Source organism: Terrapene carolina, unplaced genomic scaffold, assembly GCF_002925995.2.
Source record: "Terrapene carolina triunguis isolate 2854851 unplaced genomic scaffold, T_m_triunguis-2.0 Scaffold96, whole genome shotgun sequence".
Lineage (NCBI taxonomy): Eukaryota > Metazoa > Chordata > Testudines > Emydidae > Terrapene > Terrapene triunguis.
In genome coordinates this window covers 73,691,025-73,707,556 of record NW_020664447.1, presented here as the reverse complement: position 1 = coordinate 73,707,556, position 16,532 = coordinate 73,691,025, and the positions used below count along the sequence as shown (strand labels likewise).

The window sequence follows — 16,532 nt, the reverse complement described above, 5'->3', positions numbered from 1 at the left end:
ATTAGAGCTAAACTAACAACTTTTAACTAAATATTTATTCAGCAAACTTTACCTCCTTTTCTGTTCATTGAATGTCTGCAAACAGTGCTTTCCTTAGATTTATTCATTAGCTGATGAACAATTTCCCCCTTTTAAACTCAAAGCATTGTTATTCACAATTTGAAATCCCAAATCAAGTTGTGCTCTTAGGTTGTGATTGGTCATATAAGTCACATGATATTGTTCCCATCACCTGGATTGGCTAGTGTAACTCTTACCAACAGGCCTCTGGAGGGAATACTTGCAGAAAGCAAATATACAATGTGGACAAACTTAAAATCCACTTTCCAGGGACATTTGCATTAGTGAATCCCAGTCAATATGAACATTCATGTAAAATGAGTATGAATGGGCATGAACATGGATGATGTGGACTTGTTTAAAACTCTGACTGAACATTTGTAGGGTTTTTGGTTTGATTTTTCCAGTATTTGCCCAGCTATGTAGAAGACATACAGTGTGTTTCTGTCTGCATGCCTTAAAAAGGTAAATCCAAAAAGGCAGAGGCTACAGCTTTTCCACATACAAACATTCCAGACTAACTATATACTTGCCTTTACATTTTCCAAACTGAACCAGAACTTCAATAAACCATTAACTAAAATAATGGCCATATTAGCTGGCTTTCTACTGTATTCCTTCAAGCAGTCTGACCCATATCTCATGCTTTGATTCTGATCCAGATTTCAACCCCCAAATCACAAAGTTTAGAAGTTTGCTCCCTGGTTTAATTTTGCCCCATGAAAGATATATGAAGAACAGAGCAGGGGGCTTAGTTCAGGTCCATCGCTTGCTATACAATAACATGAAGTACTTTTAGATTCTGCAGACTTATGCAGCTGTGTAATTTAAACAAGTCAAGGTGCATGAGGTGGTAATATCTTTTACTGGACCAACTTCTGTTATTTGTAGTGGTCAGAGGGCTATAGATGGTGAGACCTCTGGGAATGATGTTTTGTTTCTTGCATTTGCTCAGAAAGCAGATGTCGCTGTTAAATTTTTCTTCCTTTTTCTTCATGTAGTGGAGTTTCCATTTCAGATGGAAAAATTCCATATCTTCCATTGTTGTTTGCAGTGTTGTTGTAGCCATATTGGTCCCAGGATATTAGAGAGACAAGTTGGGTGAAGTAATATGTTTATTGGACCTTTTACCTCACCAACCCTGTCTCTCTAATATCCTGGGACCAACACAACCACAGGCACCAGCTTCCTCCAGGCCCCAGGTGCTCAACCTCCTGCTCCGCCCCAGGCCTCATCCCCACCTGACCCCTTCCTCCAAACCTCCACCCCGACCCTGTCTCTTCCTGCCTCCGCTCTGCCCCAGGTCCTGCCCCCACACCCACCCCACCCCTTCTCCCAAGCCCCCATACCTGCCCCATCTCTTCCTGCCCAGTTCCACCCCCTTCCCTAGTGCACCCCATCCCCGCTCCTCTCACCCCTCCCCCAGCACCTCCTGCACGCTGCGGAACAACTGATTTCGGCAGGCGGGAAGCACTGGGAGGGAGGGGAAGGAGTTGATCGGCGGGGCCGCCAGAGGACAGGAGGCGCTGGCGGGGAGGGAAGGAGCTGGCTGCTGGTGGGTGCTAAGCACCCACTAGTTTTTTTCTGTGACTGCTCCAGCCCTGGAGTGATGCATTTTCAAGAACAACAAGGAGTCCTTGAGGCACCTTAGAGACTAACAAATTCATTTGGACATAAGCTTTCGTGGGCTAGAACCCACTTCATCAGATGCATGGAGTGGAAAATACAGGAGCAAGTATAAATACATGAAAGGATGGGAGTTGCCTTACCAAGTGTGAGCTTTTGCATGAGCATTTGCAGGATTGCAGCCTTAAAGAGATAGCAACAATTTAGTAAAATGGGAAAAGAAAAGGGAAGAAGGGGGAATTAAAAAAGTATGCAAGAAAGAGAGCTCTTTTTAGGAATATTTCACAGATGAGAGAGGTCATCTGAATATATTTACAAAGATACGGTTTCCATTTATGGTTTCAATCAAATTCATGTTTTCTGTGGGATAAGTGTACAGGATGAGTCTCTTAGTTGCACTGTCACTACTTTTCAGAAAAAGACTGACACATTCCAAAGCTTGGCATATAAGAGAAGCAGCACACTCATCTCTAGGGGAGATGGTCTCTGCTGTGCAGCCTTTCAGTATCCCTTACAGACTGGCCTGTGCTGCAAAATGCATTGGAGCAAATCAACAGCTCTTTAGGCACAGGCTAGAAGTAAAGGTGGGAGATTAGTAGCGGAGCCTCCCTAGAACTATGTGTATGTCAGAGCCCAGGGTGCAATGTGTGAATGACGGGAATATGTTTTCTTGCTAGTTAGAATTAGGTAACACTAGCTGTACTATATCTGTTAACTGAGCTTTAGATCACAAAAATACAATTTGGCAACTGCTTGATTTGACTATGTTCGGTGATGGAGTGACCTCTGATTCTGCTGATGAACTTCCCCTTGGATCACTGAGTTCCCGTTGTTCAAACACTAATGGCCTTTTGCCAGATTTTAGCATTGGCTGCATCTTTTACAGCTTTTGGACTCTCTTCTGTACTTTGGAATGACCTCTCTTCCATACTCCCAAACCATCAATTTGTCTTGCAAGCTTTATATGGGTTACAAGTAGCAAGACCTGCTTACATCCCCTCCTGCTTTACTTTATGTGCTAATTGGATGAAATCCACTCCTGTGCAGGGAAGCAGCACTAGATCAACAGACCATTTAAATCCCACTTAACACCATTTTTGAGGATGTAGGAGGTACTGTATTTAAGCAGTGTTATTGATATACCTGTGCTTCCCCTCTGCTCAGAGGTGAATTTCAACCACTGTGCATGTATTTTCAGCTCTAAACTATACTCAGATTTGTTTAGAGGGACAATGTTACAATTTAAGTTGTATAAATAAAAATAAATTAGTAGTTATTATTACTTATTTTACAAAACTTAATAATAGTATAAATGTTTATATGAGCTTTTTAAAATTGAAATATTGTATTTTGATGTAAACATTTCTCTGGCATGTTTGCTGTCCAAACATTGCAGCATCAGGCTAATGTATAAGAATCAGAAAATAACACTGACTAGAAACCAAAGAGAAACTGACTAGTCTATTTTCATTGTCCAAACTGAGTGAAATGCATCATCATACATGAGGAAAAGAAAACTGGAATTTTAAAATTATTACAATTTTAATAACACATGGTTAAATCATACACTCCTAACAAAGACAAGTGATGTGTGTGTGTGTGTGTATAAGGGATGCAGGATTGGTCCATTAAAGCAGAATTAGTAACATGGATACGGAACTTAATTTTTCTGTATATGATTGTTTAACCTGACTGTCCCTTCCAAAGCAATCTTTGTATGATATTATTTTATCAGCATCCACATTTCAAAAAATGAAACCTGGGTTTTTATTTGTGTGCTATGCATATTCAAATCCAGCCCTAACTTCAGCCCTTTCCATAAGCTCCTCCTTGTTTTTCCCTAAGGAAATGACTCACTAACCTATGATAACACTAGCTTTAAAACAGAAGTCTCTCTGTTGGTCATTTTCATATAGGTCCCTCCAACTATGCTATTTACAGAAAGGATGAAAGTCATAATTAGCAAATACAATTTGGGTCAACATATCCCTGTATTGTACTCACCTTTAATTTGGTTAAGGTATGCATATCGGCAATAAAATCCAGCACGTCATTAACGTACTGCCTCATGCACTCCATTGCTGCTGTTCCACACTAAAAAAACACAAAAGAACTGAATTTAGTCGTCTGGTTTTTGACATCTTCAGGTTTCTGGATTTGCCTCATGTTCACTGAAAAAACATCTGTTTCTTGACTGCTTCCGGTGGTGTACCGTTTAATCTGAAATAGTCTGTGGGGTCTTCTTTGCAGTGTAGTTTGCCCCATTATACATAAAGCAGCCAATCTCAGTACCTACTTCATCCATCACAGAATTTCTCATCAGTGACTGTAATAAAAAGTGAAGTGAAGACCTTTTTAAGAATATTAGTACAGTGTACTCCCTTGAACTTTTCATGGGGCCTGAATCAAAGTCCACTGATGTCAACGGGAGTCTTTTTATCAGCGTCAATGGGCTCTGGATAAGGCCCCTAGTCCCACAACTTTTCAAGCAGCTGAGCTCTCCTCTGAGGCAAATTGGTGGACTGAGCCCTAAGAAACTGAAATAGAACGACAGGCACGGACCCTCTGTGTTCATATGAATGAGTCCAGTTCAGGAAGCTTATGTAAAGAACACGGTCATTCTTCCTTGCTCACAAATTCCCAGTGAAGATGGCACCAGAAAAATTTATTTTGAATCACTGTTCTCATGCTTTTCACTTTTTAACAGAGATGAATGTGTGAACCACAGTTTTTGCGAGCAGAGCTTAGTGGAATATTTTCATTGACAAAGTACTCAAAAAGATCAGCACTTTGCTGCCATTTCAAATTTACTAAAAAAAACATTTAAAAACCATGCTGAATTTAGATCACAATAGTTTTCACTTCACAACAGGTAGGGTTTAAAAAATGTAAGTGTTTTCAGAGTAGCAACAAAAGTACTGTTTTCACAACACTTTGGGAACATGCAAAATTCTGGGAGCCCAAACTGTACAAAGCAAAACTGTGTAAGATTTTTTTTTTAAGAAACTGCAACAAACCCCCCCTCCATAATTACAAATAGCCTTAGGGAAATAGACACAATAAAGACAGTTTCTTTCCTTCAACTCCTATTTAAATGGAGAGGACAGATGGCACACTGGGCTCAATCATGAGCCAGCCTACACACCAGCAGCCCCGGGGAATTAGGGGGTATAAAACATCTCCCTATGCTCTTGCAAGAGCTATCTGCATTTCAGTCACAGGTGGGTAAGCAGCTGTGCCAGCATACAGGGAGAAGTAATCTGTGCCAGGAAAAAGGCTAGCTTGCATTACCTCCCCCATGGAGCAAAAGGGGAGCAGGGACCAAACTGTGATGTAATAGAGTCACAATTTGGTCTGGGCTCTGTTCCCGGGAAGTGCAGTTGTGCATGGCCCCTTACTCAGGGCACATTGCCAGGTGCCAATCTAGCCCTCAGCTAGTAAAAGATCTGCAAGGCACATGCCGAGCAATGCAGTGAATTAAATTACCAAGCTAAACATAGGTCATACCAGAGAGCTCTTCATAAAAGCTTTGTGAGAAGGTGCATACGACTGGTGGAGTATTCACCTTAATCCAAAGGCAGAAGCCTCTGAATGCGAGGGGTTGATTTTTCAGGAGTGGTGAGCACCCACCATTTCAGCTGAAGTCTGTGGGAGCGGTGGCTGCTCAGCACCTCTGAAAATCAAACTTCTATCAATTCAGGATTATTCTGGGTCCAATACACTGACTCCATTACAGGACACCATTGTTTTATCAAATCTCATATCTTGCTTCCAAGAGTGGCCAATACCTATAGCTTTAAAAGAAGACAAAAAGTCATAATGCACCTGGCCTGTAATGCAATACTGTATGTTGGGAAAGGATATTCCTCTTTGACCCTTCTAGTAAATGCTCTACATCCTAAACATGATTTAGTTGGGGTTGGTCCTGCTTTGAGCAGGGGGTTGGACTAGATGACCTCCTGAGGTCTCTTCCAACCCTAATCTTCTATTATTCTATTAACTGATCACCCTTTAATGAGCATTAATAACAGCCAGTGTTGTTTTTGTTCATAAAATTATTCAGCCGTGAGTTTTAGTTGCTGAAATTTGAGAATCTGCTCAAATTCTATATTTAAGCAGCTGACCGAAGTAGTTCTCATTTTTCTATGTTAATATAAATCTACATGGTGCTGAACTATAACACTTTCTGCCTGTTCAAATGCTATGCTTGTCAGTTCTCTTGACAGAATAACAAACAGTAAAATAAGGTCACTGGCAGCCCTGTCAGAGTGTCCTCCATCCAGTTTCTGTGGACTAAGGATTCCACATTGGTTCTTTTAAACTGAGGGATGGAATTATAAAAAGTTATTGTGCTCAAACCTCCTGAATAATAAACCTCTATTGCAAGAGACTTCTCTCCTACTATTTATTCCGTTTCTTTTGGCAGTAATATGTTGCATTCAAACAGCAGAACAACTTTCTCTTCTGTTAGTTCTTCTAAAGTGATCAATTTATTCCATGTCTTATTATATCGAGAGCAATCTGGCTACTTTGATCAAAATACAATTAAAAGGTTCTGTTAGGAGAGGTGTTAATTATCATTGTGGCTTGGAGTTAAAAGTCATAGAATCACAGAAGTTAGATACAGAAAAGACCTGTTAGGTCATCTATAGAGCTGGTGAGACTTGCGCATAGAAAAGCAGTCTGCAAATCCTGGAGCAGACTTGGGATGACTAAGGACAGGCCCAAGACCCTATCTATCTACTGGTATTTGTGCTACACCCAGCATGATAAATCTGAATACCTTACAGGATTATTTAACTTCCTTCTTTACCTGTGTCTTTCTTTTGGGAAAGTGGGGGCAATTGTCTGAAATCTCCCTCCCCTATGACATCTTTTGAGGCATTCAGTTGGTCTGCTCCCCAATTCAGTTTTCTGGAGACTAGCAAGGTAACCCCTACTTGAGTGAGAAGCCCCACTGAAGTCAATGGGACTTGTAATGTGAGTAAGGATAAAGTAGAGGCTGCAGGATCAAGTTGTGTTACTTTAAATTTTTCTCAACATGCTATAAAAATGAATCATCCAAGCTTCTATCTTCAATGCCCTGGTAAGCCAGAAGAGAAACAAAGGTAAGAGAAAGGACATTTCCATGAAACAATCTGAACATCAGAACTGTGTGAGACATAATTTTAAAAAAAGCAGAAACAAAGAGATGGAGTGTGGTTCAGTACTTACTCCTGGCATAGATGCAATCATCTGTTTATGCAAGATTGTTGACTCAGCTAGTTTTGTTCCAGCATCTGCACAAACAAACTAATAAGAAATTAAAGATGAATTATATTTGTAGGAGCCTGAAGACATTAAAAAGTAATTTATGATTTTATTAAACTCAGCTCAGATCTCTTTTTGCTGACTTTTGTGGCAACTTGCTTTTGGACACAAAAGAGCTCCTGACATTATAAAAAAAGCTAGTTTGTCTGTTATAAACAAGTTAATTAATCAGGTAGAAAAACTGGCTTTAAAGTATATGAATTGACATATATATGTTGATTTGTGCACTAATAGTTTGAAGAAAATTATAAGATAAAATAGGAAATTTTCCATCAAACCTAAATATATTTGTAATCAATGGGAAACTTTTGCATTTCTCCAAATAACCTCAATTATTTTGAGGCTCTTCTTATTGTGACTGATTTCAGAAGTAAAGGAGGATGGATCAATGGGCAATATTCAACTTTCATGAATCTCTATTGGAGAACTCTATCACTGGAGTTACACTAAAGATGAATTATATTAACATATTTTAAATTCAGAATGGACCATTATGATCATCTAGTCTGACCTCTTGCATAACACAGGCCATAGAATTTCACCCACTGATCCCTGAATCAAACCCAATAAATTCTTGTTAATCTAGCGCAGCTGTCATTTAACGTTATCATGCTTAAGTGTTCCTTGTTTTTCTTGATTCCATTTTTAAACTTCTATTTACTTTTAATTCCCCTGGCCCCAAAACCACTGATGTCCACAATATTCATACAATCTTAATTATTCTTTATATATCTCCAACACTGTGCTAGACACTTTGCAGACAAGATGATGAGATCCCGGCCCCAGAGAGTGTACTATCCTAATAAACATTGTCCTTGTACTTGAGCAATTCTTGTAGTTTCTGTCCATAGAGATGCAGTATGTCATCCCCCAAAGAGCAGACACAGAAGCAAGGTTCCCAAGCTGAGGTGTCAACCTGGATTTCCTCAGTGTATGTTGTTGTTTCACTGTTTTAGGCAGCTTCAAACTACATAATATATCTATTAACTGTTTGACACACAAGTCTGGCACCATTGTCACCACTGATTGTCCTCAATCTTGGCCCCAGATGTCCCCTGCAGTGCCTGAAGCTGCATTTCCAGTCAATCTCCCATGACCTATATCTTTTGCAATGTATTTTAATTAGAATATTCGTATTATATACCAAGACTTGGAAACACTCAAACATTAAACTTAGATCTTTGACGTCAATCTGTTCTTTGGGGATAAATGCCATGAAGAGAAAAAGATATGTGTAGGGTAACATTCAGACAGGGTCTCCCCATATACACGGCGTGATTCTGATCTCATTTACGCTAGTTTCACACCAGAGTAAAGCCAGTGGTTCCAATTTATATCGAAGAGAGATCATGATGTGACCCATACCATTTCAGTCAGGGTTGGTCAGAATCTGTTCTGTACCAGAGCTCTATTTGGCGTAGGGAGGGAAGAAGGAGGCCTCTGGGAGCAGTTATGATATGCACCAGCCACAGTGATATTTAGAGTAGCTGTTAGGCTGCTCTAAATTATGCCACAGATGGAGGAAACTTAATGGACCCTATACCAGTGAGGACAGGCATACTCCTGACATGCCCCCCAACACACCCTTGGCACATCCCCTACTCTGAGAAGATATGCCAGTAGGAAGTTCTCCTATGCCAGAGGAATTGTCTGTTGAACATTTCCTGCTGTATTATGGTCCTTTTGCACTCACTAGAGAATCTGGCCTGGTATTTCTAACACATTATGGTAGGTTATGTGCATTGCTATAGGTAAAATATTGTGTCAATATTCAGTAATTTCAAGCCAACTGAGAACATCTGCTAAAGTGAACCATTGTTGATTTTAAATATTATTTTCCCTTAAAACAAAAAAGCCTTATTAGCATCCTGTTAACATACTAAATGCAAAGTATTCAATGGGGTGGGTTATGCAACAAAGATTAATATAAACATGAACAATGGCTAACCAAATCCATAAAGTTTGTAATGAGCAATTAGCTCTTCTTTTTTATTTTATAATTTTCGTTACCATCTGGCCTGCAGCTGCAAGGATCCTTCCAGAGCTGAACTGCAAGGAAGAAGGGCTGGATAAACCAAACTAATGCTCAAAACTAAAATGTCTTATTTCCAATTCAACTCACTGACATTCATATTAACTCCCTACAAATACTATGAAGCATCAAGATGCCACTGGCAATAGATTTAGTACCCATCATACGTAGGGTCACATTGCAAAAGGATGGGAAATATATGTTGGAGCTCTTCCTAACATTGTCTGCTAATTGAGATAAAGTGGTTGGGTAATGGATAAATGGACATGTCTGCTAAATTTGGGTGGGTAAATATCCATCTGTTCATGCTCAGAGTTCTAAAAAAATATTTGCGAGAAATATCTTAACATTTGACCTTCATCTTTGATCATTTCAGTCAGTTATGCTTTATGATTAAATTCTGAGGACTAGATCCTCAGCTGATGTAAATCAGCCTGGCTCCATTGAAGTCAATAGAGCTACATTGATATACATCAGTTGACAGTCTGGCCCACAATGGGTGCCACTTCATGGGTCTTGTTAAAAAGGGGAAATAATAAAACATGTAAGTTAAAAAGAAATGAAACATCAGGCCTGATTCTGAGCTCTCTTGCACTGCTTTAATTGCACTGACTTCCACAGAGGTAATGCAGGTTTACACTGTTGCAAGGAGGACAGAATCAAGCCCTTGGGATTTAAAATGCTAGTAGAAGAAGCAGTTCCTATACAATCTGCCTGGGCCACACCTCCATAATGAAGATATGGTGTGGGGGCTGCAAAGCAGGCAGGGCCATTGGCTCCTGGCAAGATTTCAGTGTTATCCTCTGTTGAACAAAATTTGGATGCTGGGCAAAAAAAAACAACAACCAAGAAACCTTGCTATAAATAAATAAATCATCAAAATGTAAAAACCGTGCTTAAATAGATGCTTATACTGATCTTGTGAATATCAATTTTCAGAATACAATTAACCCTAATGGAAAGTTTCACTAATTAATTTGAATATTTGGATATAAATGTTGATCAACACATAAAACAAAAAAACAGGGAAGAGAATATAATACTGAGGAACCCAGAGAATTTGGGAAACTACGTTATAAGAGTCTAAACCAACAGTTTCTGAGTCTGCAAACAATCATTTGTGAAATGTTAATATGACCACAACTACCTGCCAAACTCTTCACTTAGACCAGTAACAAAATGAAAGTAATAATACGCTACAGTAGACAAGCATGTTTCACATTCAGTTAATGACTAAATTCTAGGCCAAAGTCAAACCTTCAACTTTTCTAAGAGTGACAGTTGAGAATTACAGCAGTACAGATTTGTTCTTTCTGAATTATTGGACCTTTCAGATAAACAAATCTCTGCTTAACATAATGCAGAACAACAACTGAAGAAACTAGGGCCCAATCCTTAGAGGTGCTGAGTGACTCCTGAGAAGGGTTCTTTCCCCTCAGCTCCCATTAAAGTCAATGAGGATGTAACAGAGTAGCTTGCCCATAGGTTGGAGAGACTGGGGCTAAGCCTGATTATGAGATGAGCCCCAGCTGAGAAGAGTTTGGTCATTCCAATGTAAAAGGCCGCAGGAAGCTGTAGGTGTGAAGGGGTAGTTATTGAGTATAGGTGCGAGGCATCCCATGCAGCATCAAAAACGAATTTGGGAAAGCTTGACTCAGTTCAAGCTCAAGTGTTGCAAATTGCTTGTGCTGCCTTCATCACAATGACGCTGCGTGTACTGCAGATAGCTGCTGGTGAAATGCCTCTTACGTTTAGAGGGAAGGTTTGAGACTTAACCTTTTGGGCTAAAGTCATTGGAAACAGTGCAGACAGAAACACTAAGCTAATATATGATGCATGCTGGGTGTTAAGTGGTCAACGGGTAGAGCAAAAACTCAAAATACCTCATCTCAGTTGGGTTAAAGAGTGGACAAAGAAATTAGTGAAAACAAAGACCTAAAAGAGGTTAAAATCTATAGCTTTGGGGAAATGCATTATAACTGGAAAATTATACCTCCTGAGGTAGATACGGAACTGTATAATGAATTTAAAAGAGGAAAAGGAGTGTTAAATACGCAGGATATAGCAAATCAATCCATTTGTGATAAGTGGGGATGCTAATGCCTAATGTATACTGATGGCTCCAAAGATGTAAGAACAGGAAGAGTGGAAGCAGCATTCTGTGGCCCTTCACACAGAAAGCTGTACGGCTATCAAATTTTGTAACCATTTTGACAGCTAAACTGGCACGGATAATGCTGGCATTAATTGGGTCATAGCTGAGCACCCAGCCACCGTGGTCATCCAGTCTGATTCCTTATCAGGATTACTGGCAATCAGAAATGGCACTTCAGACAGCAGAAATAATATACTTAATGAATTATTACGGTTAACAGAATTGACACGGGTGTAATCATAGTAACAGCATGGATCCCAGCGCATGCAGGGGTGGTGGATATTGAGCAGGCAGACAAAGTGGCAAAAAATGCTGTCAAACACAAGCAAGTTGGTTTGGAGAGCCCCTTAAGTAAACTGGAGTTTAATAAGCTAATTAAAAATGAGTTAAGAAAGGAATGGAGAGGAAATATAGGCACAAGAAACAAAGGGGAAAAGATTCCGTGAAATACACCCAAGAGTCGAAAATGCTGATATATTCTAAGGCCCTGAGAGAAAATTATAAATGGAACCATTTTACTCTTTAACTGGCCATTGTGGCTTAAATAGTCATTTGTTTCTAATAAACAAACAAAGGTGCAAGGTCCAGGAAACAGCTGATCATCTCCTTTGGGAGCACCCCCAAGAGTTTACTATCAAAAGGGGGTATTTATAGGAAAAATTTAGAGGCCTTAAAATTTTCACTGTAACGCTCAGTAAGGGCATCAGAAAAATGGGGTCCTATTAAAAAAAAAAAAAAGCAGCATTGCAATTCTTTAAGAATATGGGAAAGGTGAAAGACTTTAATTCTTGAATTATCTATGGTGTCCAATGTTTGGCAGTCTTAGACTCAGCAAGTGAGTCTGCTTCACCATAAAACAGAAGAAGGGGACAGGGGTGTGGATGACAGAGTAGCTGAGACTGCCAGAGGCAGGTGCCAGTTACCTGGGGAAACTCAGGAGACTGGTGGGGGGAGCTAGGCAGATAAAGCCTGTGAGTGAGAGTAAAGAAAGCTCAAAGGAAAAGCAGAGCTAGATGGGGACTGCAGAGTGAAGCTGCAGGGAGAGAGAGCCTCCTGCAATGGTCCCCAAGGAAGGGACAGTCAGGGAGGAGGGGAAGATTTTACAATGTTTTTTTCTAGGAACTTTGTTAGTTTAATTAAAAAAATCAGACCCCAGGTAGTTCTGCGATTGAGCAAGACTGTGCGAGTATTGTTTAAGGAGCCCCGAAGGGGAAAACAGGAGCAAGGCATTGCAGAGCCACACATGGCCATGAGGGGGTGCTCCAGTGGATGACACCATGTGACAGAGGAGTTAAAAGTGCCCCACACTAGGGGTGAATGTCAGCCCTGCCCTGAGTGCAAGGGGAACTGGCAGAGCTGCACAAGCCAAAGGGAGCATTGTAGTGTGGGGTTGGTGGTGTCTATCCCTATGCAGCACACAGCAGCTGGAGAGCAGTACTAGGCAGAACACCTTTTACAAAGTGCTGTAGGGAATCATTCAAACTAAGCTCTGCTTGTCAATTAAATCAGCAAGGTGAAGTGCATATTTGCTTTTTAAAATGGTGTTTATTTTGCATCCTCCCAGAGAGCACAAGCAGACACATTATAGCTGTCCCTTGCAGGGGCTGTTCGGAGGAAGAGACTCCCTGTACCTCTTCCAACTTACTCAGGACACCTGTGCCCCAGCCAGGCATAATTTGGCCAAAGTGTTATCGTTCTCCTAGTAAAGTGTGAAAAAATGATTCTCATCACATTTAGTATGTATGTCATCAGTAATGCTGATGGCAGTGAGTAATCTGGAATTAATGTGGGTGTTGAATGCACATTCCAGTAATTCCTTTGTTATTCAGCCCACGCTTGCTCTATCATTAAAATAAAGTGTTCCGAGCCCCCACGTTATCTCGATCATCTGGAGTGAATCCCAATGTACTCTATGCATCACACATGGAGAGGTGTATATACACGTTAATAGGTTGGGGAGGGGGTTCTGCAGGAACCTTTGTGAAAATGAGAACTGTCTTTGTGTTCATTTCACGCTACCCCTGCCACAGGTTTGATTAACATAAGATAATACAATTAATATGAATTTTCTACAGACTTCTTTGCACTAAAGTGGTGAAATGAGACATCGCCTCATTTCAAGAATTTTGAAGTAAATCTAAAATTTTAATTAAATTTATTAAAAATTAATAAATGTGATGTTACTAGCTGATTACTTTCAAGGGTGTTTCTGTGAATTTAGTGTATGGGGAATGCTGGGTTGGCAGCAATTGTAGTTCTACATTTACAAGTTAGATGAGAGGGAGTTTTGTTTAGCAGCTGGAGCATGGGATTGAGTCAGTAGCTCTGGGTCCTCTTCCCAGCCCTTAGAAAACACTCAGACCCTACCTGGATCAGGCACTTGAATAGGTGGTTGTCCAGTTCCTAGCGTACAAGTCATTACATCATTAAACCACCAAAACGGTTATTAACTGACACCCTTTCCGGCAGTCTCAACAGAGGAACTCCAGCTTCAATGGGCTATGGAGATGAAACTATCTTGTCAGTGGTCGAGGTAGCCCCAGGACTGAAGTGCATAGATACAGCAATGTGGAAAAGTTGGAACTGCTTAGCCTGTGATACAGTGGCAGTCAGGCTATGTCTACACTAGCACTTTTATCGGTAAAACTTTTGTCAGCCAGGGGTGTGAAAAAACACCCTCCTGCCCAACATAAGTTTCACCAACAAAAGTGCCAGTGTGGACAGCGCCATATCAGCGGGGGAGCATCTCCCTCCAACATAGCTACCGCCGCTCGTTGGGCGTGGTTTAATTATGCCGATGGGAGACCTCTCTCCCGTCAGCATACAGCGGCTACCCGGGAGATCTTACAACAGGACAGCTGCAGTGGAACCTGACTGGAGTAGGGCCTAAGCCAGAGGTGGGCAAACTACGGCCCGCAGGCCACATCCGGCCTGCAGGACCCTCCTGCCCAGCCCCTGAGCTCCTGCCCCGGGAGGCTCGCCCCCAGCCCCGCCCCTGCTGTTCCCCCTCCCCCGCAGCCTCAGCACGCCGCGCTGCCCCACCAGTGCAATGCTCTGGGCAGCCGGGCAGCGCAGCTGCAGAGCCCGGCCTGACCCAGTGCTCTGTGCTGCGCAGTGGCGTGGCTGGCTCCAGCCGGGCAGTGCGGCTGTAGTGCCGCCAGCCACCGGTGCTCCAGGCAGCGCGGTAAGGGGGCAGGGAGCAGGTGGGGTTGGATAGAGGGCAGGGGAGTTTGGGGTGGTGGTGAGGGGTCAGGGTGGTCAGAGGGCGGGGAACGGGGGGTTTGAATGGGTGCAGGGGTCCTGGGGGGCAGTCAGGAATGAGAGGACAGGTTGGATGGGGCAGTGGGGGGCAGTGAGGGGTGGGGGTTCCAGGGGTAGTCAGGGGACAGGGAGCGGGGGGGAGGAGCAATCAGGGGGCGAGAAGCAGGGGGCGGGGGCCAGGCCACACCTGGCTGTTTGGGGAGGCACAGCCTCCCCTAACCGGCCTTCCATACAATTTCCAAAACCCGATGCGGCCCTCAGGCCAAAAAGTTTGCCCGCCCCTGCCCTAAGCACTGAATAGCCATCAGATGGTAACTTTGGTCACTACCACCCTAGGCTGGATTTGGATCAGTGTTTTGAAGAATACTAACAATTCTCTGAGCCATCCAGTCTCCTCCTTTTGAATTACTTTGTGTTTTTGGCTGACATTACCTGAAGTCCCTGTTTAAAAAGCACATTTCTGATTTTTAATTAAAGTGGATAAAATCACTTTTCCTCACACAAAAAGAAAAATCTGTTTTTTCCAATACTGCTGTTATAATAGTTGTTTTCAGAGTTGTTCTAATGGCTCTGTAATTTAAGCTGTCGATTTTACTGTTCTGTCAATAAGCAACTGCTTATTTTCTACAACTAATATACCAGTGTGACTCAGGAGAGGTAATATATGCGCTGTGCGCCACTGGCCAGATAAAAGGGGGAAAACACTGTGATGAGCGGGACATTGTGAATGACCCGAAGAGGGCATCTACAGAGCACAACATCCTCCTTTGGGCCATTTGTGTCATTTTAATGCTGACTCCTTGTCATTTTAAAGCTATTTAATGCAAACATTGGCCAGTCCATTGTACCGCAGAGGACAGCTACTGCCAGCTGGTTGTGTTCAAAACTGCTGGTGGTCTTTGCTGGATGGCTTGTTTTTTCAGTTTGCTTCCACAGGAGTCCTTAAAATTCATTTTCAGTTAAAGTGGGATCCGAAGTAGTACACTGGATCTTTCTCACACCCTTGAACCTGAAAGAAGTCTGGATCCAGGTCTGCATTTCACAACTCAGGCTCACCTCTAATTTAGTCACATAGGTAGCTAGGATAGATGAAAAGTTCTTTGATTAAAGTTGGAGTTTTCAAAGGAGTCTCTGGGAGTTAGGCACCCAACCCCGATAGACTTTCAATTATATTTGAGTGCCCAATTCCCTTAGATCCCTTTGAAAATCTCAGCCTAAATCCTGTCTTGAGCCAGCACAATAGCAAGGAGGAGAAGAAATGTTTCCTAGGCTTGGTCTACATTACAACGTTAGAAGAATGCTTTCAACTAGGGGAGGATCCTTAATGGCCTGGACGGACATGCTGTGGAGACAACTTTGCTGCTCCTCTAAGCAGGAACAAATTGACTCTTTGCCCATTAGCATGCCTTGCTAATCACAGTCTATCACTTGGACAGCTGTGGAGCTATGATATGAACCCTGCAGACTGAGATTCCTTTGAGATGGGATTTGCAGGCCAGCGCATTAGCAAAAGTGCTGTGGGTCAACACCACCTTTGACAATCAGGCCACTTATTTAGGGGCATAAATATGAATGTAGGTGTCCAAATTTAGGCATCCATGTTTTCAGATGTCATCCTTAGTTTTGAAGGCCCCGATTCGGACAAGCACATGTTTAACGTCACATACTTAGCTTTTATGTGGAATGGTGAAGGACTGAATCACTACTTCTGTGCTTTGCTGAACTGAGGTGTGAGCACTCACAATATGTGGATAGCATGAAATAGTTTTAAAGGCATATCTACTGTACCTGTACCAACAGCAGCAGGTTCGTATCTGGTAAGGGTGACTTTAACTTCAGTGCCTGCAGTAATTCTAAGATGACGCTGCGGGACAAGTAGAACTTATCCCTTTCCTAAACGGAAGAAAAAATAAAATAAGTGAAGAAGATGTCTAGAAATTCACCTAAAGTTCATTGATACCAAATACTGCACCACAACGCTCCCCACAGCCTCAATTTGTTTTTCATTTGTTTTTAATTGAGAACTTTAAAAAAAATGAGTTAAGAGAAAAGAAAGATGGAGGTGTGTACCTTTGTCCTTGCCTCCCA

General features: G+C 41.8%; 1 protein-coding gene across 4 annotated transcripts in view; it reads right to left on the bottom strand.

The window, feature by feature from the left end:
- UNC79 (unc-79 homolog, NALCN channel complex subunit) overlaps window positions 1-16,532 on the bottom strand; it is a 139,209-nt gene that overhangs the window by 14,749 nt on the left and 107,928 nt on the right. For all 4 annotated transcript variants that reach the window (XM_026651282.2, XM_026651283.2, XM_026651284.2 and 1 more), the window contains 3 exons: window positions 16,233-16,337; window positions 6,901-6,978; window positions 3,691-3,780 (listed from right to left, as the gene is read on the bottom strand). In XM_026651282.2, the coding sequence (XP_026507067.1) occupies window positions 3,691-3,780; window positions 6,901-6,978; window positions 16,233-16,337 (273 nt within the window). The remainder of the gene's footprint in view (window positions 1-3,690; window positions 3,781-6,900; window positions 6,979-16,232; window positions 16,338-16,532) is intronic.